Source organism: Sciurus carolinensis, chromosome 5 (assembly GCF_902686445.1).
Source record: "Sciurus carolinensis chromosome 5, mSciCar1.2, whole genome shotgun sequence".
NCBI classification, from domain to species: domain Eukaryota; kingdom Metazoa; phylum Chordata; class Mammalia; order Rodentia; family Sciuridae; genus Sciurus; species Sciurus carolinensis.
The window spans coordinates 123,557,377-123,579,914 of NC_062217.1; the positions used below are offsets into that span (position 1 = coordinate 123,557,377).

The 22,538-nt window shown below is 37.4% G+C and overlaps 1 protein-coding gene and 1 non-coding gene across 7 annotated transcripts in view; one reads left to right on the top strand and one right to left on the bottom strand.

The window, feature by feature from the left end:
- Positions 1-22,538, bottom strand: part of Micu1 (mitochondrial calcium uptake 1) — a 202,204-nt gene that overhangs the window by 22,430 nt on the left and 157,236 nt on the right. For all 6 annotated transcript variants that reach the window (XM_047552393.1, XM_047552392.1, XM_047552391.1 and 3 more), the window contains 2 exons: positions 18,273-18,410; positions 7,458-7,566 (listed from right to left, as the gene is read on the bottom strand). In XM_047552393.1, coding sequence (XP_047408349.1) covers positions 7,458-7,566; positions 18,273-18,410 — 247 coding nt within the window. The remainder of the gene's footprint in view (positions 1-7,457; positions 7,567-18,272; positions 18,411-22,538) is intronic.
- Trnal-cag (transfer RNA leucine (anticodon CAG)) lies at positions 6,329-6,401 on the top strand. The gene has a single exon. It is a non-coding gene; the product is annotated as a tRNA-Leu (tRNA).

Below are 22,538 nucleotides of genomic sequence, written 5' to 3' on the forward strand. Positions count from 1 at the left end.
AAAAAACACTAGTATGGCTATCAGAATCAGGGAGGCCTAAGAGCAAAGAACTAGGGCAGAGTTCAGGGAGAGCCAGTAAAAGGCACATCTGGGCTGGGCATGGTGGTGCATGCTTGTAATTCCAGTCACTTTCGAGGGTAAAGCAGGAGGATCATAAGTTAAAGGTCAGCCTGGGTAACTTAATGAAACCCTGTCTTAAAAATAAAAGGGGCTGAGGATGTGGGTCACTGGTAGGGTGCCCTTCAGTTCAACACCCATCATTTGAGGTTGGGAGGAAGCATATCTGGCAGAGGGAAAGGACTTGAAAAGGACACTGAACACGCACTTGTCTTCCCAGGCACAGTCAGCACATGAACAGTTAACATCACTGATAGTAGCATCTATTTCACATAGAAGAAGTGAGATAGATGTCAAGTCTAAAGAGAGGGATTAAAGAAGGACACAATGGATTCACAGCACAAGTTTGTTCTATGGATCTACTATGGGGGGTATTTATTAGCATTTAAGATATCAACATGTTCACTCATTCACTCACTGACCATTTATTTCTTTAGTGCCTACTATATCCTAGGGGATGTTCCAGGCAAACAGAATATTGCCATGAACAAGAGAGATAAGCATTCTTATAAGGGATGACAGATTAAACACATAAGTATATGAGTGATAAATGCTATGATAAAGAAAAAATACTATGTTATGATACAGGGTGATAAAGTTACTTTGGAGTGGGAATGTCTTTATGAGGAAGTGATTTATGCAAGACCTGAATTAACAAGTAGCCAAACACGTAGAACTTGAGAAAGAACACTTGAGGTACAAGGAACAGCCAGAACAAAGGTCTTAAGGAGGGAATGCACTTGGTAAATTTAGAATATAAAAGGAAGACCAATGTGGCTCAATATGGTTCAAGCCCCAGCACTACAGAAAAAAAGTTTATAATAATTAGGTTTCTAAAAAACTTAAGCTTTTTAAACAAGATACATACAAATATTTCATGCAAATTAAATTCACATTTTTTTGTAGACTATATAGGGGTAATTTTAAATTCCTGGTTGTTACACTGGATTGAATGGCAGCCCCCACAAAGATAGCCCCTGGAACCTGTGGATATGACTTTGTTCAGAAATAGAATCTTTGCAGATATAATTAAGGATTTTGAGATGAGATCATCCTGGATTACCCAGCTGGGCTCTAAATCCAGTGACAAGTGTCCTTATAAGATACACAGAAGAAAGACTTTTAAAGAAGAAGGGAAACCATGAAGAGAGAAGCAGAGATTAGAGACATGCAGCTGCAAGCCAAGGAACATCTAGAGCCAGCAGAAACTTGGAAGAGACAAGGAAGGATGCTCCCTTACAGTCTTGGAGGGAGTGTGGCTCTGCCACATCTTAATTTCAGATTTCCTGCCTTTAGAACTATGAACTGTGAGAAAACAAATTTGCATTATTTTAAGTCACTGAGTTTGTGGCTGAGGATGTATCTCAGTGGTAGAGCACTTGCCTAGTATGTGAGAGGCTCTAGGTTCAATACTACACACACACACACACACACACACACACACACACAAAGGTAAATACTGAGTTTGTGGCCATCTGTCATAGCAGTCCTAGGAAACAAATACACACGGATTCTCCCTCTCACTTAGCAAGGCTCTAAGCCAGCTTCCCCTAGATATCTATCGTTATACACACAGGGAAGTCAGTGTTAGATTAAAAAGGAGTCCAAGCAAATGGCAAAACATCAAAAATCTCATAGCCAAATGTACTTTTGCATGTCAGGTATTTCTGCAATTTGTACCTACTTCACTCCTTCACTACTGCCTCTGTTAGTGAAGATAATGAGGCACAGAGTATATAAGGAGTATGCAGAAACTAAATGTTTCAGTAAATGGCCTAACTCAGAAACACTTTCCCTTTTTTTTTTTTTAATCACTAGGTTACATTTCTCTTTGCTACCACTACCCTGAATCATTCTATTTTGTACACCCTATAATTTTAACACAAATAGTGATTCATCCTATATAGCTGTTCTTTAAAGTAGTGCTGTTGGCTTTAGTTGGGCTCTTCCAAAAAAAAAAAAAGTATAAAAAGTAAAGAAAAGCTTATTAATTCTATTTTAATAGTAATGGATGACTTCAATTCTTAAATTTTTGAATCTGAAAATGCTGTCTAATCCTGTTTTGTGAAACAGAGCATAACCAGGCTATTCTGGAGAAAGGACCTGGTAATGCCTTCCCCTTAATCTACACATCACCTTTTTTCTCTAAAAGATTCTACAATGTTCAGAGGAGATACTATTTTAAACAAATGCTATTTTAAAAATGTTTGTGAATCAATAAAATGAAATTAAAGCCATCTGGATTAGAAAGTACAAAGTGAAATTATACTGAGGAAGGAATGATCTTAATTTTTTCCAGCTTCATTGAGGCAAAATTAATAAATAAAAATTGTATTTCAGGTATAGAATGTAATTTTGATTTTATGCAGTACTGCAGATTGAATTCAGAGCTTTCGGCATATTAGGCAAGTACTGTACCACTGAGCTATATCCCCAGTTCCAACATGTTTTAACATGTATAAACTGTGAAATAATTACCACAGTCAAGCTAATGAACATTTCCATCACTTCACATGTTTACCTTTTTGTGTACATGTGTGGTAAGAAACACTTAAAATTGACTCTCTTGGTAAACTCCAAGTATATAATACAATATTACTAATTTTAGTAATGATTTAATACATTAGCTCTCTAGAATTAATTAATCCAGAATCACTAAAACTTTGTACCCTTTGATCAGTGTCTCCCAATTTACCTCACTCCTGAAGCCCCTGGCAACCATCATTCTAACATTGCTTTTGTGAGTGGGACATTTTTTTGGTGGGGGGAGGGCAGTACTGGGGATTGAACTCAGGAGCACTCAACCACTGAGCCACAACCCAAAATATTTTGTATTTTATTTAGAGACAGGGTCTCACCTCGCTTTTGCTGAGGCTGGCTTTGAACTCATGATCCTCCTGCCTCAGCCTCCTGAGTCACTGGGATTATAGGCGTGTGCCACCGCGCCTGGCAAATTGGACTTCTTTTAGATTTCACATATAATTAAAAGTCATGATCTTCTATCAGAAAATCTTAAGGAATTAATTTAAAAATGCTGAATAGGGAAGACTGTGCTTAAAAAACCTCTCAGTGCTTTGGAGAGATTTAAAAATATTTACTCAGTACCTAATGATGAAATAAAGACATATTCATATAAACCAAAAATGAAGAGAATTTATTGCTAATAGATCTGCACTGCCCCAAATGATAAAGTTCTTCAGGCTTTCTTCAGAACAGATTAAAAATTTGAATATTCAGTAATAAATGAAAAGCACTCAAAATGGTAAATATGTGCATAAATATTAAAGACAATCTTTTCTCTTAATTTCTTAAAAATATAACTGTTGGGGCTGGGGAGAGAGCTCAGTTGGTAGAGTGCTAGCCGTGCAAGCACAAGGCCCTGGGTTCAATCCCTAGCGCCACCAAAAAAAAAAAAAAAAAAAAAAAAAAAAAAAAAAAATATATATATATATATATAATATATATATAAATATATATATATTTATATATAAATATATATATATAAATATATATATATAAAACTGTTGAAAGCAAAAGCCCTCATATTGTATTAGAGATTATAATATACACAGATAAAATATAAATGACAGTTACAGCATAAAAGACAGAGTGTGATAAGTAGAACTGTAAGACTTCAGGATTCTTATATTTTACTTGGAGTGGTACCAATATTAACTCTAAGTAAACCATGAAAAGTTATAATATAATTTCTGGAGAAACCACTAAAATATTAAGTGCTAAAGGCCACTAGACCCAACTATATGCCATCTAGAAGAGATATACTTTTAAAGATAGGCTGAACTTAAATAGAAAAATATATATTATGCAAACAATCTGCACTTAAGGTAATTATGCTAATATGTCAGGCAAAACAGACTTCAGCAGTTGTATCATGAAAGATAAAGGGAGAACATTCTTAATAAAAAAAAAAAAAAACCTGACCATATACTGAGCCATTAAACAAATCTCAATAAACCTTAAGGAAATGAAATTTTACAGAATGTGTTCTCTGGCCACAATGAAATTAAATTACAATGTATCTGGGAAAAAAATCCCCCAAATATTTGCAAGTTAACATACCTTTAGATAATCATGAGTATACCAGAGAAATTACAAGGAAAATCAGAAGATATTTTAAATAGGATGATAAAAATATAAACACATCCAAGTTTGTGGGATATAGATAAAAACAGTGTTTAGGAGGGAGAGAAATTTATACCTTTAAGGCTTATCTTAGAAAATGTAGGTTAAGGTTCTATCTTAAACAGCTATAAAAAGGAAAACAAAATAATTCATGCTGAAATAAAGCAGAAGGAAGGAAATAACAAAGATATGAACAGAAATTAAAAAATAGACAAGAAACCATAGAGAAAATCAACGAAGTAAAAAACTGGTTTTTCTGAAAAGACTAATAAAAGTGCTAAACCCCAGGCTGGGGATGTAGCTCAGTGGTAGAGTGCTTGCTCTGCATATGTTAGGCCTGAGATTCAATCTACACACACACACACACACACACACACACACACACAATAATTTACCAAAGGTAGGGTGAAAGAGGGAGCTCTAGATTCTACCAACAAAGGGATACTAATGAAATATTATTAACAATCTTATGTCAATGAGTTCAATAACAGATAAAAAGGGCAAATTCCTTAAAACTTGTGGGGCTGGCTGGGAACGTAGCTCAGTGGCAGAGTGTGTGCCTAGCGCACTTGAGGTCCTGGGTTCAATTCCCAGCTTTGCAAAAACAAACACGAAAACAAACAAAAAAGACACATCCAGGCACGGTGGTACATCCCTGTAATTATAGCAAGTCAGGAGGTTGAAGCAGAAGGATCTCAAGTTTGAGGTCAGCCTTAGCAACTTAGTGAGACCCTTTCTCACTAAGACTGGGGATGTAGTTAGTGGTAAAGCATCCCTAGGTTCAATTTCAAGTATCCTCCCCTCCACCCCTACACCAAACCAACAAACAAACAAGTAACAAAAAAACCCAAAACCACAACTTGAAACATTCACACAAGATAAAATACAAACTCTGAAGACCTACATATTTATTAAAGAATTAAGGGGCTAGGGTTGTAGTTCAGTGGTGGCTTGCCTGGCACATGTGAGGAACTGGAGTTCATCCTCAGCACCACATAAAAACAAATAAAAGAAAGGTATTTTGTCCATCTATAACTAAAAAGAATATTAAAAAAAGAATTAAATGATAAAACCTTCCCAGAAGAAAAACTTTAGGCACCGATAGTTTCACTGGTGAATTCTACCAAATAATTCAGAAAGAAAGAACGTGAATCTTACACAAGTTCTTTTCTTTCTTTCTTTTATTTTTGTGGTGGTGGGAATCAAACCCAGGGCCTCCATGCATGCTAGGCAAGTGCTCTACCATTGAGCTATACCCCGGACCTTATCCAAGCCCTTTCTGAAAATAGAGAAGAAAAAGTCCCTAAATCATTTTATGAGGTCAGTATATTCTGATACAAAACCTGAAAAGGCATCACAAGAAAAGAAAATTATTGACCAACATCCCTCAATATTTAAAAAATGTTAGCAAATCAATCTAGCTTCTGGAAAAGCTTCTGGAAAAGTTAGGTTTATTTCAGGGCTTTAAGGGACAAGTAATGTTATCTATCATTCTAAGAGAATAAAGGAGAAAAGTCATATAATCATTTCAGTATACATAAAATTTGAGAAAATAATAAAAAACTAAAAACTAAAACTAAAGACTAAAAACTTTTCATATCACAGAAGGTGACCAGCTGATTTTAAAATTTATATGGTAATACAAAGGAACCTAGAATACCCACAGCAATCTGGAAAAGGAAGAACAAGGTTGAGAGTGTTTACAAGACACCTCAACACTTTCTATAAAGTTACAGTAATCAAGTGAATGTACAGAGAGACACATGGATAAATGTTGGAGAATATAGAGTCCTGACATAGACTCACATTTAAATGGTCATTTGATTTTTGTGGAATGTGTCAAAGCAAACCAATGGAGCACCTTTTCAATCAATGGTGAAGGTGAACTAGACAGCCATGTTTTCATTTTATACAGACTAAATAGTTACCTGCCCTTGTACCCAGCAATTCCACTTATAGGCAGGTATTTACCCAAGACAAATGAAAATACATGTTCTCAAAAAAACCTGTGCAAGAATGCTCAAAACAGCTTTATATAATGAATATCGTCAAAAACTGGGAATGGGCAGGGGGTGTAGCTCAGTTGGTAGAGTGCTTGCCTCAGAAGCACAAGGCCCTGGGTTCAAACCCCAGCACCGCAAAAAAAAAAAAAAAAAAAAAAAAAAAAAAAAAAAAAAACCAACAAACACGGGAATAGTCAAAGTGTCCAGAGAGAGAGAAGAAAGATGAACTGTGGTTAATGGATTACTACCCCTCATAAAAAAAGGATTTAACTACTGATATGTACAATGACATAGATGGAGCTTAAAAACATTGAAATTGCAGGAGTGTACACTGTATGATGTTCTAGAACAAGCAATATTAATCTATGATGGGAAAATACATAGAATAAAGGTTGCCTCTTGGTAAGTGGGGGCAGAACTGACTGTGAAGGGGCAAGAAGGAATTTTAACAAGCACTGAACCTGCGTTAATAGGAGTGAAACATTCTTATACCTACAACTTACTTTGTATCAAAAAATAAAAGATTGATGAATATCTAGAGGGATGAAGATATGCATGGATACATGATCAAGCCAATAGAATAAAATGTTAATTGAACTGGATATAAGGATATTCTTCAAATAATTATCCTGACTGCTCTGAAAGTTTGAAAAATGTCACAATAAAATATAAAAGGAAAAACTGTGATTTCAATTTCTCTACTCTTTCACACTGCCTGTATAAATTGTAACTGAATCTACATGAAATAAGCCAACAGGGGGTCCTATTTTGAGTCATGATTTTATCTTTAGAATCTTTAATATAAGAAATAAACCAATCACTCCTTCTCATCAAAGACATAAACTGAATTGCAGAACGACTTTAGCTTCTCATTATGTATGCTGTGACTCCAGCTCAGATGAGAGAAGTTCTGCAGTTTCATGCATTGTGCTTCTGCTTAAATGCCTATTTTCAAGGCTAATCATTTAAAGATGGGCATCTGCCCTGACTACAGCATTTCACACAATGAAATGTATTTGCTGAGTTTGGCATCTCAAGGTGAAATGCAAGGCTTATATAGTGCCAACAAAACAAAATGAATCAAAAGACAATGTTAAGAAAATCTGGCATTTTATTGCTAAGGAGGGGCAGTCACCTAGTAGATTGCAGATTCGACAATTATACTTTCAAGAGAAAACTTTTGGGTTTAATTACCTTTATCAAGAGATGCTCCAGCCATATGGTAAAAGCTCAATGCAGTGTCCACATCATTAATATTCTTTAGGAAAGTAAAGAAGTTCTCCACCTCTTGAAATGTCAGACCCTACAAGGAGAGACAGCAAGGTAAGACAGGACCTGAAGTAAAAAGCAGCACATAGCAGAAAGCTAGGCAGCTATTCATGGCTTTAAGGCAGACATCTGTGCTCATGTCATCAGAGACTGAATAAATTATTAGTCAAAAAATGTCAAATTTGTACATAATAGGGGAACAAAATTTTAGAATCTAACCCTGAAAAAAGTCAACTAGCTAACTGCTTCCCCTCACATGTAAAATGTGACATAAAGCTGCTTGTGGTGTTGGCTGGATATCTTTAATTAAAATACTTCTAACTATGCTTTCCAGTTAGTCACACTATCTATTATGACACTTCCTAAGTGGGCTGTAGCCACTTGATCTGTTATACATCTTAAGAAGTAATATCAGAGCCAGGACTTTCATTTGAGTAGTTGCTCGCAAGCCAGCTAAGCTTTCTGAGGCTTAAGCTAATTAAAGAATCACCAAAGTTAGCAATGTATAAGGGATGATTTCAGTATTTAGCAAAACCCAAGCACTGGGGAAGCTGTTCATTATTTCAATTTAGAAGCTACTAATGAAATATAATTCTTTTCAAAATCTGTTCAAAGTTTGCTCATCTTAACTCTACTTTTTTTTTCCCCCTTGTAGTGCTAGGGATTGAACATTGTAGGCCGGTGCTCTGCCACTGAGCAACATCCCCAGCCCCTTAATTCTCCTTTCTATGATGGCTCAGGTGAAAGAAGTTGTATAAATAGCTACTGGGAGTTCCTTTACAGGAGGAAGAGCTGTCCCATTTGCCTTTTCCTCATTTCTCACATACCAAGCTGTGATGGAAATGAAAACAGTTCCAAGAAGTGGAAACACTGGGGAATGTTGAAGACATTTTTAATGAAGCCTCAGGTCTTTAATGGATGGCAGATGTTGACTAGCTTCAACTTAATGCTGCTTCTCTTTGAATTTCCATTTCCCCAAACCATAGAGGCCAGGAAACCGCATCAGGAACTCAGAGAGAAGGTAACCTTAATGCAGACAATCCATAGTTCTTTCCTGGTACTCTCCAAACTAGGCTTGCTATATCTTTCATTTTATCAAATAGAGAGCTAAAATATGGTAAATACAATTATGTTACATGAACTTTTATAATTTTTCATCCTGAGAATCAGAGAACTTAAAATTATTATTGTAAAACATGATGACCATATTGAAAAGTGCATAAAATACAAAATTACAACTTAACAAATTGTTGTAAAATGAACACTCAAAGAATCTCCATTCAGGTCAAGGAAGAGACAATTGTTGTCAGTATTCTGGAAGCTTCTTTCCCTCCCCACAAAGTGCCCCTTCCCAATCAGAAGTTCTACCCCTACTTGCATGCCCAGTATAACCCTATTATGACTTTTAGAAGATTCATTTCCTTGCCTTTTTTCCCCCCTCTAAATAGCATGCTACCTATTTATGCATCCTTAAACAGAAACAGTTTAATTTTATCTACTTTTGAACTTTATGAATGAAATTATATAGTATGCACTCTGGCAATAGTGCATCTGTATTCATGCATTCATTCAAATATTTATGGAGTACCTACTATGTACCAAATGCCACAAGTTTTGACAGTGAAATGCAAGGTCTACATTTTATACCTTGCGATCATTTCCCTGACTGTGATGTGGAGTGCCCAGAGCTAGGGCACATTGCTTTTATGGATGCTGTATTATGGTACTCAATGTAAGCACTTGGTTAAAATGAACCCCACAGAGGAGAAGGTCACTAGAGCACAGGTTCTACAATCATCACTGCTTACAGATGGGTACATCGGCACCATTATCCCTTCTCCTCCATCAAAAGATATGCACACAAATGAAAGCAACCCAAGTGTCCACTGATGATAAACGGATAAACAACATCCTGTGTGTGTGTGTATCACATGCTACAACGTGGATGGGCCTTGAAGACATTATGCCAAGTGAAATAAGCCAGTCACCAAAGGGTAAAACTATATGGTTATACTTACATGAAGTACCTAGAATTCATAGAGACAGAAAGTAGAATGATGGTTGCTAGGGGCTGGCGAGACAGTGAATGGGGAGTTATTGTTTTTATTTTTTGGCACCAGGAACTGAACCCATAACCACTGAGCCACATAGCCAGCCCTATTTTGTATTTTATTTAGAGACAGGGTCTCACTGAATTGCTTAGCACCTTGATTTTGTTGGGGCTAGCTTTGAACTCTTAATCCTCCTGCCTCAGTCTCCTGAGCTGCTGGGATTACAGGCATGTACCATTGTGCCTGGCTCTTCATATTTTTTATTTTGAGACAGGTTCTCATTTAGTTGCTTAGAGCCTCACTAAATTGCTGAGGCTGGCCTTGACCTTGTGAAACTCCTGCCTCAACCTCCCGAATCACTGGGATTATAGGAGTGTGACACCACGCCCAGCCTGTTTAAGGAATTTTATATTAGCCTTTTAACTTCAAAAATCCTTTTAATAACTCAGTCCTCTGTGTTATCCCCTAAATAAATCCATACTTAATAAGAATAGTAAAGAAGGTTTAGCATGTCTTGTGTATGTGTTAAGATAAGCAAAAGTTACCACTTAAACCATTTTAAGTGTACAATTCAGTGGCATTAAGTATATTCACAGTATTGGGCAGCCATCACCACCATCCATCTCCAGAAACTGGAACTTTCCAAATGGGAACTCCTTACCCATTAAACAATAACTCGCCAGGCATGGTGGTACATGCCTGTAATCCCAGCAATCTAGGAGGTTGAGGCAGGAGGATCACAAGTTTGAGGCTAGCCTCAGTAATTTAGTGTGGCCCTAAGCAACTAAGCAAGACCCTGTCTCAAAATAAAAAAAAAAAAAGGCTAAGGATGTGACTCAGTGATTAAATACCTCTAGGTTCAATCCCAGTATCCCCTGCCCACTGCCCCCAAATTCCTAAAACAGAAAAGACATGGTAGAGGAAATATTTCTCACTTTGAAAAACAATCTCTAATGTTTGCTAGCCATTTTTTTTTGTGAAACATTAAATACTATAGTTCCCGACTAGACTACTTATGCTGAGAATTATTTGGGAACAGAGAGAACAATCTGAATTGAGTGGCTATCATTTGATGACTAAGAAAAACAGTGGAATACAAATCACATTATGTCACTATTAAATCTAAATATATAACACTTGAACTTTATTATATAGATATAATAAAAAATATTTATTGAGCATTTACTAACCACTCAGCACTATGCCAAGAACAGTGAGAGAAATAAAATTGCATTGGATATGGGCTTTGATTTTATGGTGCTTATAATTTAAATAGATAGGCCTCCTTAAAGAAAAGATGATGCCAGTTTCAAAATTCTTATTTCTTGGTAACTATTTTAGTAAAAATCCAGAGGACCATTAGAAAAAAAACTAGGGTAAGACTATAACGTGAGCTTTTTGGATGTTAAAATGAAAATTGAAAGGACATGCTTGCTGCAAGTTGGGTTGTTCAGACTACAAGGCTATATAGCTTATGTATAATTTGCTGGCAGGTGATGTAAACTGCAGACATAGTAGTCAAAAGGAACTATCCTCTTAGGTTTGGCAACAGAGGGTTTTTACTGACACAAGGAAGGTAGGGGATATAAGCAATGAAAGAGTTATCTTCTGTGGGCAACTGTTCAACAAATAGTTATCTATCTACCTTTGGAAAGATGGACTTAGATGAAACTGGGCTCTAGTGATTTAAAAAGATGAGATTAATAGCAGTTTGCAGACAGTAGAGGCACTTCTTTAAGTTGTATAAAAATGAACTTAACATTAAGAAGTTGTTAAGTGAACTCTTTCAAAACTAAAAGCAGTTGACAAAATTTTAGAAGAAAACAGGAGAAAATCTTCACAGTATTGAATGAACCAAGAACTCTTACATAACACACCTACAGTACAATCCATAAAAGAAAAAAAATGATAAATTAGACTTCATCAAAATTTTAAAAATTTGTGCTTCAAAATACTGAGAAAACAGACAAATCACAGACTGGGAGAAAATATTTGCAAATCACTCATTTTATAGACTTATACCTGGAATATCACGCTAAGCAAAATAAGCCAAACCCCAAAATCCAAAGACCAAATGTTTTCCCTGATGGTTAGATGGTGCTCCATAATTGGTGTGTGCTGTGGGAGTAGGGAAGAATAGAGGAACTTTGAATTGGACAGAGGAGAGTGAGGGGAGGGGAGGGGATGTGAGATGGGAACAATGGTGGAATGAGATGGACATTATAACCCTATATACATGTATGATTACATGACTAATTGCCTTTGCACCATGTATAGCCAGAGGAATGAGGAGTTGTGCCCCATTTGTGTACAAGGTGTTAAAACACATTCTACTGTCATGTATAACTGATTAGAACACATTTTTAAAAATAATAAAAACAGAATTCTTACAACCTAATGAGAAGACCAATAACTTGATTTAAAAGAAGATTTGAGACTAGGGGTGTAGCTCAGTGGTAGACCACTTACCTAGCAAGGGCAAGGCCCAGAGTTCTATCCCCAGCATGGCAAAAAAAGGAGAAAAAAAAGTTTTGAATAGATATTTTACTAGACAAGATAAATGAATGGCTGATATGACTGATTAGGACATGAAATGATTCTCAACATCATTGGTCATTGGGAAAATGCAAATTAAAACCACAATGATATACCACACCTATTAGAATGATGATAATGAAAAAGAGAGACAAGCCAGGAGCAACGGCACATGCCTGTGATCCCTAAGGCTCAGGAGGCTAAGGCAGGAGGATCATGAGTTCAACGTCAGCCTCAGGAACAGGCAAGGTACTAAGCAACTTAGTGAGACCCTATCTCTAAATGAAATACAGAATAGGGCTGGAGATGTGGCTCAGTGACTGAGTGCCCCTGAGTTCAATCCCCGGTACCCCCTGCACCTCCCCCCGCCAAAAAAAGAGACAATAACAAGTGTTGCTGAGGATGTGGAGAAACTGGAATTTTCATACATTCATGTGGAAAAGTAAAATGGTAGAGTCATTTTTGAAAACAGTTTGGCAGTTTAAAAAGTTAAACATAAATAGGGCTGGGGTTATGGCTCAGTGGTAAAGCACTTGCCTAGCAAGTGTGATGCACTGGTTTCAATCTTGAGCACCACATAAAAATAAATAAATAAAAAATAAAGGTATTGTGTCATCTACAACTAAAAAAAAAAAGATAAACATAAATATACCATATTATCCAGCTATTTCACTCCTAGGACTCTTCTCAAAAGAAATGAAAACAAAGGTTGATATAAAGATTTATATGTAAATGTTCATAGCAGAATTTTTCAGAAAAGTCCTTCAATGGAAACAATTCAATTGTTCACCAGCTGGTAAATGGATTAACAAAATGTACTATATCTATACACAATATATCTATATTTACTACTCAGCAATAAAAAGATAAACTATCAGTATAAACATCAACATGGAAAAACCTTAAAAACATTATGCTAAGTAAAAGAAGCCAGATGGAAAAAGACGACATTACTATATGACTGCATTTATATGAAATGTCCATAACAGGCAAACCTACAGAGGTTGAAAGCTCACTTCCGTTTGCCTAAGGCTAGGGCAGAAATGAAGACTGACTGAAAACTAGCATGAGGGATCTTTCTGGGGTGATGGAAATGTTCTGAAACTGGATGGCAGTGATGACTGTGTAACTCTGCATTTGCTAAGAATCACTCAACTGTACACCTAAAATAGATGACTTTTATGGTATATAAATTATATCTCAATAAAGTTGTTTTAAAAACTAAAATGTAGTTGGAATAGATGAGAAAAGGGGTAAGGAAAATTTGGCTTCATGTGAAGTCAACTGTAAAGCTAGGTATCTATCCAGTGCTGACAGGCTATGGAGGACATGTTGTAATAGATGATTCCCTGGCTCTGTCTTTTAAATCAGTCATAGCAAATCCATCCACTAGGAGTCAATGCAATTGCCCAAGTTTCCTTTATGGCCCACTGAAAAGATAAAATAGTCTCCTTCTTTCCTCCTTATATAACATACCTCCACCAATCTTATCATCTAACCTTTGTTCAATCTCCTGCTTCCTAAAGCATGTCCCTACTGTAAACACCAGACTTCTCTTCAATTGTGGCCTAGCAGCAGGGGAAATTATACCATTTCTGTTGCTTATATTTCTACAAGTATCTAATCTTTCTGAAACATCATTTTCTTAATATCTTCATCTCTCCTGCTCACAAAATCTCAGTGATTTCCCAGGGTAACTGAATAAACTCTTAAACTTCTTAGCCTAGGATTTAAGGTCCTTCACCATCTGCTTCCATAACTTTCTTTTCTAACTATCTCCCTAAGAGCTTTAGGTTGGAGTCTGCTGACACCAGTTTTTAACTTCCCTAAAACCTTCTGCTTATTCAAACCATAGAGAATAGGAAGTGGCAACAAATAGAATCATTAGTAGGATGATTATGGACAGTCCTTGGACTTGTATCCTGTATACCTCTTCAGATAGTGTGTGATTTCTGGCAAATAAGGTTGAGAACTTTTCATCTGAAAAATGAGGATTCATTTCCCAAGCAGGATTGTTATGATAAATGGGAAGAAAGAAAGTACTTGGGGGATGGGATATAGCTCAGTTGGTAGAGTGCTTGCCTTGCAAGCACAAGGCCCTGGATTCAATCCCCTGCACCACAAAAAAAAAAAAAAAAAAAAAAAAAGAATAAAAAAGGTGGGAGGTAGAAGTCCTTAGAAATCAGCATGCTCATCACTACAAAACTGGTGATAATAATTTATTCTATTAAACTCTGAAATAAACTCTTTTCTCTGGTATGAGCAGGACCTTGAGGGTTAGGAAAGAAGAGAAAGGTTAAGATAAATGAAACTAGGGGAGCCTTTAAGAAACAGATGCCTAGAACTACCCACTGAGATTTTGACTTAATAGGATTGAAGAAGGTCCTGACAACCACATTTCTTACAAAATCCCCAGGTGATCCTATTGTTGAGAAGCACTGCATAAGAGGAGGAATATGATTAGGAGAAACAGCATGTTGCTAGGAAAGGACAAGACCTGGATTAGGAAGCCTTGTATTTTAGTCAAGACTCTGGATGGTTTGTTATTAATTTCTCTTTCTCTGCCTCTGTATTCTCAAAGGCACAATGATATCGAACAAGGTAGATAGCCCAGAAGCTTAGGAGGCTGAGGCAGGAGGATTGCAAGTTCAAGGCCAGTCTCAGCAACTTAGTGAGAGTCTGTGTCAAAATAAAAAATAAAAAGGGCTGGGGATGTAGCTCAGTAAAGTGCCCTTGGGTTCAATTCCCAGAAAGGTGGCAGGGGCGGGGAGAGAGAGAGAGAGAGAGGGAGAGAGAGAGAGAGAGAGAGAGAGAGAGAGAGAGAGAGAGAGAGAGAGAGAGAGAGAGAGAGAGAGAGAGAAATGGTTCTGAAGCATTGCATGGTCATAAAGTTGCATGCAAATGTTTATTGAGCACCACCATTAGAATATGAAGTCTTTTCAGTCTGGTTTGATATCGTGACATAGAATCCCATACAATACAGAAACTGATTAATGTGAGTTAAATGGAAACTTACATTTTCATGTTAACAAATCCAAAATGAAATAAAATAAGCAATTAGAAAGCAGATGGTGATTTCCCTTTAATGAGAAATAGTCCTAGAGAGATGGCCTGGTAACCTCAGGAGCAAAGGTCCTTCATTAACTCTCATTTTAGTTAATTGCTATGTTCACAAACTAATCAACACAAGAGGACAATCAATCTTAATCTCTTTTCTAAAACAGGCTAGAAATTCTGGCCAGAAGTAATTTAGCACTCTAGATTTTCATCATTTGACAAAATTTGTCCTTCCATTTTGGAACTCTTTTGCAAGGTCTTCAGGTCTTAAATTAACTCCTGCCAAAGCTAAAATACTCTTTCTGCAAGGATATCTCCAACACCTAATTTATTGCTTTTTAAAATGTAAGTTCATAATAAAATATGAATTAGCCTATCACGATAGATAATTAAGATCAAATCAATGTGTAGATCAACCTTTGAAAATAAGTCTGGTTGGAAGAAAGGGAATGTTTCCTAATGCAAACACTATGCTTTTAGCAAGGGACTAAAAGATCCACCTGAACACTTAAAATAATCAATTTTCTGAAGTCAAAACTTCCTATAGACATGAGCCAGGTACTAGGTAGTGTAGAACTCTCTGGGAGAGATACTTTCCTATCTCACTTTTCACTAATGATCAGTTTACCCACAGCTAAAAGAATACCTGCTGTGGCAACAGGCTGGACTGAGTTCGGAGGAGCTGGTGCTTTCCCTCAGGGCCTGTCCTGTCCTCAGCTGTAGTTCACAGCCTGGTTCAGGAATCCTTTCAGTTTTTCAACATTCAAAACAAGAAGGAAAAATCTGGCTGAGAAGAAGTGCTTTCCACCAACTTGAGGCTATGCTACTCATGCAAGATTTCTTCCAAAAGACAAAAAGACTAAGAAAACTGGGACAAGCACTAGCTATACTATTTCTTATGCTCAATGAATAAATATTTAGCTGTGTTTTCTTCTTCTTCTTTTTTTTTGGTGGTACTGGGGATTGATCTCCACCGTGTACATGCTAGGTAAGCACTTTACCACTGAGCCACACCTCAAGCCCTTGTTATTGAATCTTTAAAGTGATAAGAAATTTCATGTCTATCATACCACATTACCTTGGTAATCTCTCATGGAACATTTTTATTGCCAGTTCAGTTTTCTGGTCATGGCCAGATGGTGATCACTGTTCAGTGGGAAATCATGGGACTGGGAATAAGATTTGGGTTCTCCTGTGTGTGTGTGTGTGTGTGTGTGTGTGTGTGTGTGTGTGTGCGCGCGTACATGCATAGGTGTGGTCTTTTAGAGACCTGACCTCTTAACTGGTCTGTGCTCCAGTTTGTTCATCCCATCAGCTGGCAAAACCTCCAATGCTGAGTGGGTTCTATCACTTACCCTTTTCTTTCTTTGTACCAAGTATAACTAGCAGTAAAAGGTATCAGAGAGCAGTGTTGACTGGAGTTAGAATGAATCTCTGGTCTTGAATCGTTGGTCTTAAATTTCAAGGCTGCTAAAAAACTCTAGATCATCCCTTCCTAAATTCTTTTTTTCCCCCAGTACTAGGGATTGAACCCAGGGTGCTCTACTACTGAACTAGCCAGTCCTTTTTTATTGTTTTATTTTTGAGACAGGACTTTGCTAAATTGCTGAGGCTGGCCTTGAACTTGGGATCGTTGTGCCATAGCCTCTTGAGTAGCTGGAATTATAGGCATGTGTCACCATGCCTAGTTTTTCCTAAATTCTCTAATAACTTTATCATCACTCTATTTGCTTTTATGCTCATTCCTTTAAAACTCCTTTCCATGAAGTAGTCAGGACTGTCTCTTCAAGTGTACACACAACCATGTCATTTCAGTAGCGTCTTTAGTAGTGTCCCACTGCACTGTGAATAAACTCTACACACCTTCCAAGCCTATACCATGAATTTCCTGGCCCTCATCTCAGGTCTTTCTTCTTATTCAGGATGCTTGAACCACAATACCCCCTTTCAGTTCCTGGATGTGCCAGGTTTATTTTTCCTGCTGATTATGGACTGTTCGTGTCCCCATCTCCCTCCCTAAATTCATGTGCTGAAACTGTTGTCCTCTTAGTATAGCTAAGATGGGGCCTCAAAGGAAATAAGAAGGGCAAATGAAGTCATAAAAGTGGGCCCTAATCTGACAGGATTGCTATCCTGATAAGGAGAAAAACCACCAAAGAGCTTGCTGTCTCTCCATGTGTACTGAGGAAATCTTATCTGAGGACACAGTCTCCAGAAATGTGAAAAAGTAAATTTCTGTTGTTAAAACCACTCTGTGGTATTTTGCTATACAGCCACAATAGGTTAATACGCTATCTCAAAATTTTGCATATGTGACTTCCCTGTCTAGACCCTCCTCTGCCTTTTTCTGCCTCTTCTCTTTCTCTTCTTCCTTACTTCCCATCTAATTTGCCTTCCAGTTACACCACTCCAATGGAACAGCTCTCCCAAAGGTCATCAGTTACTACCATTTCACCAAAACCAACCAATAAGTTCATCTTTATCTTACTCTAGTGCCTCTCTGTTGCAATGCAGACCCCTCAGTTCCTGAACCTGCTCCTTCCTTCACTTTGATTTCTCTATTCTCTCTAGGTATTTCTATAACCATTTCTTCTAGATTTCCTTCCTGAGGGGCTTAAATGTTAGTGTTCCACTGGATTCTTGACCCACAGTTCTGTTCTGTGTAATGCCTTCCTTGTGAAACCTCTTCTGTTCTCATGGTTTTCACTCTAATAGTGTACTGATGATTCCCAAATCTACCTCAGACAGACTGAATATCCAGTTGTCTGCTGATTGTCTCTATTTGGAGAGTCCATGGATATCTTAAACTCAAGACATCCACAACTGAACTCTTTCTTCCAATCCAAGCTAGCCTCCTGTTGAAATTCTCCATCTCAGTGCACAGTACCACCTTTTGCCTGAACAAGAAACATGGAGTTATTTGGGACTTTTTTCTCTTTCTTTTTTGCTTTTTTTTCCCTCCCTTTGGATCTTTGGTATGAAAGATGAATTAGTTATAATCCTTAGTTCATGACATCTTCTCACTATTACGTTGCTATCTTTGCAATAACCAGATATTCCCATGGCCTCTTTTCTTTCTCCAGTCAAAGTGACCTACCTTTCCTTCTTTGAAATGCTTCTTGAGCTGCTTCTGCATGGCAGTCAGCTTTTTGGACTGCACCCCACTGTAGGCCAACAGCATGCCACCAAATTGCCTCTCAGTAATTCTCCCATCCACAGGATCATGGCGTTCAAACTGAGAGAGAAACAGAAAGAATGTTCTTGGAGTCAAATGGTGAGTGTTTTGATGAGGAATGTAGAATAATCAATTGTGTTAAGATGGCAGAACATAGTTGCATAAAGCTTGCAAGAACCGAAAAAACTACTAAGAAACAGAAGATTCAGGTTTTTAGCTCAGACTGTCATTAACTATGACTTAAGGGAAGTTGCCCAACTTATCCTGGGCCTCAGTTTTCTCAAGGATAAAGTAGAACTCAACAGTCTCTAATACCTTCCAGAGGTCAGGAACATCCTAGTGGGGATAAACACGATTTTAAAGCTCTATACAAACCCATGCCATTATTAGTAATAATTAAGATTATCTGTGTCCTTGCTTCTCAGAACTTAAAAGCTAATTATTACAAATTTGGTCAGTTACATGTATGTAAAGTTAAGTCAGTTCCTCAATATGTATTCTATATTGTTGTACACTCAGACTTTTGAGGATTTCAGATAAAAGTAATGTATTTTCAAGTTTCCCTAAAACGGTTAACTGAATTTTAGGATATCAATAGAGCTCAGGAAAAAAATACATAAAATGTAGGATGCTTTCTTCAGACTTGTTTGCCACAAATGCTGCTGAAAAATAAATGAATTATATTTATTTATTTATTTCAGTGCTGGGGATGGAATTCAGGGCCTTGGGCATGGTAGGCAAGCACTTTACTATTAAGCTACATCTCCAGTTCTTAAATATATTTAAATATGCAGATGAAAATGTTAAATATAAAAGACCTCTAGCTAATCTAAATGATAATCAGAAAATAAAATTTTCATTTAAAGTGGAGACAAGAAAGCTATCTCAGTTGCAGCTGCAATGTTAATGATACTTATAAACAAATAATAAAATGACTAGATATGGTCCAATAATCAGACAGAAATGATTTGAAGATGGCAAAATTTCTCCATGGTTTTACTGGAAAATAGCAATCACAGGGAAACTTTTGGATTTCTACACAGCAGAGCCTAATCTGTTCTCATGAGAGGAGCACACATAGATCTAAGATGTCACTAGGTAAGTTCACATCAACAAGCATTTCCTCAACGTCTTCTAGTTGTTTAACACTTGTACTTATCATTGTAGGGTACAGGAAAGAAGGAAAAAATTATGCTTCTATCCTCAGGAACCTCACCTGAATCTAGAAGGGAGATGAGATTTACACGTGAGATGTGAAATAAAGAAGTAAACAGTCAAAAGTGAATTCTTTTTCAATTCTAATTTTCTTAGCTGATTTGGTAAGTCGATACACATCTTACTTGCCCATTGATGAGACTATAGCAATAAAGAAGGCACAAAACTGTATCTTAATAATATCACCATTTACTGAGCATGTACTATGTGCCAGGTAATTCACCTATGCATTCTTTAATCACCAATAGTTCTATGAAACAGCTATTATTAATTTCACATTGCAGATGAGAAAACTGAGGCAATGTGCAGCTACATGTGACATGGCTGGGGTTCAAACCCAGTCCGGCTAGGTCCAAAGACTATCTCAATGCCACACTGTTTCCTGCTTGGAAGCAGTAGTACCCATGCAACTTGTAGGACAGCACTAAGTTGTTTTAGATTAACGAAGATAGCCGTGGGGCTTTTAAGTCACATTTAAGTAAGAAGCAAAACTATTTGCAAAGAAATCAACATCATCAATATTAAGTGAAGGCCTCCCTTTCAACTCAAACACTCAATATATCATGTTTGTCACACCATCACTTCCACAGAGCTGATTAATTTCTGACAATACCAAAAGTTTTCAGGATTCAATTTAAGTTTGATTTATAGTTCAATTTGCCATCCTGAAACAAAATGGAAGGCTGATGAAATATTGTAAATGGACAGTTTCTGCAATGTTGAGATCAGATTTTCAGGGAAATCTGATACCTGGGTAAAAGCTGGGGGTGCATCTTTGGACTTGTTCTGAAACAAAGCAGAGGTCCCTGATCTTGGGGCTAGGCTTTAACAATTTAGGGCCTTCATTCTCCCCTTGTCTGGAGGGCTTCATAGCTGTGGGACATCCCCTGTTTGCTCTAGATGAGTTTTCAGCTTTATACCACAAGATAGATTTAACGTTGAAATGTTTCTCGTTTGTAACACTGGCGGCAGTTGCGGCTTGCTCAAGGCTCATAGAAAGGCCTTTATTCTCCACAGTGGCAAAGATCCCCCTCTATTATATTTCAAAGGCAAAAAACGACAATTTCCAGCAGAGATTCCCAAGTAACAATTCTGATGTTTAAATTAGCATTTTTAGCACTGTTCTTTTGAAAATTCAGACTTGGCTTTTGATAATGGATTCTGTTATTATGAAGTTGGAACTGAAAGGCTTAAAAACTATAAAATTCAGTTCATCCATGTAGTATGGTTCACTTTGAAACTTACTACTTCAGCTCTAAAATTTGATTTTGGGCACCTCTGTTTATATCTGTAGGGTCTTCTGAGGCAGGGCTGCCTTATTTCTGAGTTGTTTTTTTTTTTCTTTCTCTTTCCAGTGGTGCAGATTGAACTCAGAGTCTTCTGCATACTAGGCAAGTACTCTAACGTTGAGCTACAGCCAAGCCTATTTCTGAGCTTCTCAACATGGATGGAGGGAGCAATGGGAAATTTTTTCTCTCCACAAAACTGTGCGTGGGAACAGACATGAACTAATGTCCTATTAATTCAACGTTTTTTAACTGAAGACCTACCAAGATTTCTGAAGGTAGTACCTCAAGGACCTTCATTGGGATTAAATTTTCAAGGGCAGCAGCTAGACATAACATGGCCCTATGAGCCAAGTACACATGGCTTGACAATCCTGTGGGCACACTCACATGCAATCAATCTCCAAGGTAAGGGAGAGCCCTTGGAGAAGGACACAGGTTATGACAAAATTATCACAATGTAGAAAGCTTCTAGTTGTATATTTGGAAGCAATCTGAATCATGGGCTTGCATTTTCCTTAGCCAAACATATGTTCCACTTATGTTGGAACCTCCTATGTTCCACTTCAATGACAATTAAGAATTTCCATTCTATTTGCTCCTGTGGCACAGAACGTGTGCATTCCAGCACATCACCCACCATCTGTGTCCCTTTTCTGTGTTTAAAGGAAAGCTGAACAACCTAGCACTTTCCCTTTTGTGCCACTGCCACTTTCTCAAATGAATACAAGCTGTCGTCTCCCTGTTGATCCCCAGCGGGCTGCAGAGCAGGCAGAGAAGGGCCAGAAAAGAGAAGCCAAAAAACTGTCTGTAAGATTTTTCCTGGCTTTCTATCCACACTATGTCTCTCCATTCCCATCCCTGCCCCTTGTTGAGAGAAGGAGTAGCCTTTTGGAAGGACAGATGGTCTACACATATCTATATGAAATGATCTGAGGAAGATGGGAAGTCAGGAAGAAAAGAAAACATCTAATGAACAAAGTCCAAAATTAAGGTTAAAAAATAGTAAAAGGAAAAAGAATTGTGAACTTCAATCATGTCTTCTTTCTTTCATCCAATTACCTTTCAGGAGACTTCGTCTATCTCCCAGAGTAAATTCTTCCCTTATACAAATATTTCAGAATGATAAATTTCTTGACAGGCTTTTTCTAGATTCTGACCTGTATGATGCAAGACTGCATAGTGATCTCAGGCCACTGAGCTGAACATGTCTGTTTTTCACTCTGACAGTATGTGGCTTTTGAGATTTTAACCCATGCTACTGTTGATACTGTTGATACTGATGTTGATCCATCAAAAGGAAAAATGATTAGGCAATGCTCTCTACTGTAAACCTAACCCAGTGAGCATGATGTACATATTTCAGAGTTGGAATCGAAATCTGTGTTTCTGCAATTGGACGGGTATATCAGAGATCCCTAAGCCAGATTGCCAGGGACCTAAATTTTCTTGATCTTTAAATGTAAGAGGTTTCTTCACAGTCAAAACCAATATTGTTGCCTTGGCGAGCTGAGGAAGATGGCCTACAATTTGCCTTAGACAATTTGGATATAGATCAGTGTCCTCAGCAAGGGCCAAAACAAACATTGGAGACTTGGACCACGGGATTTAGACTGTCAAACTAGCTTCTTTTCCTTTTCTTTTTTTATGATACAGGGGATTGATATGCATGCCACACAAGCACTCT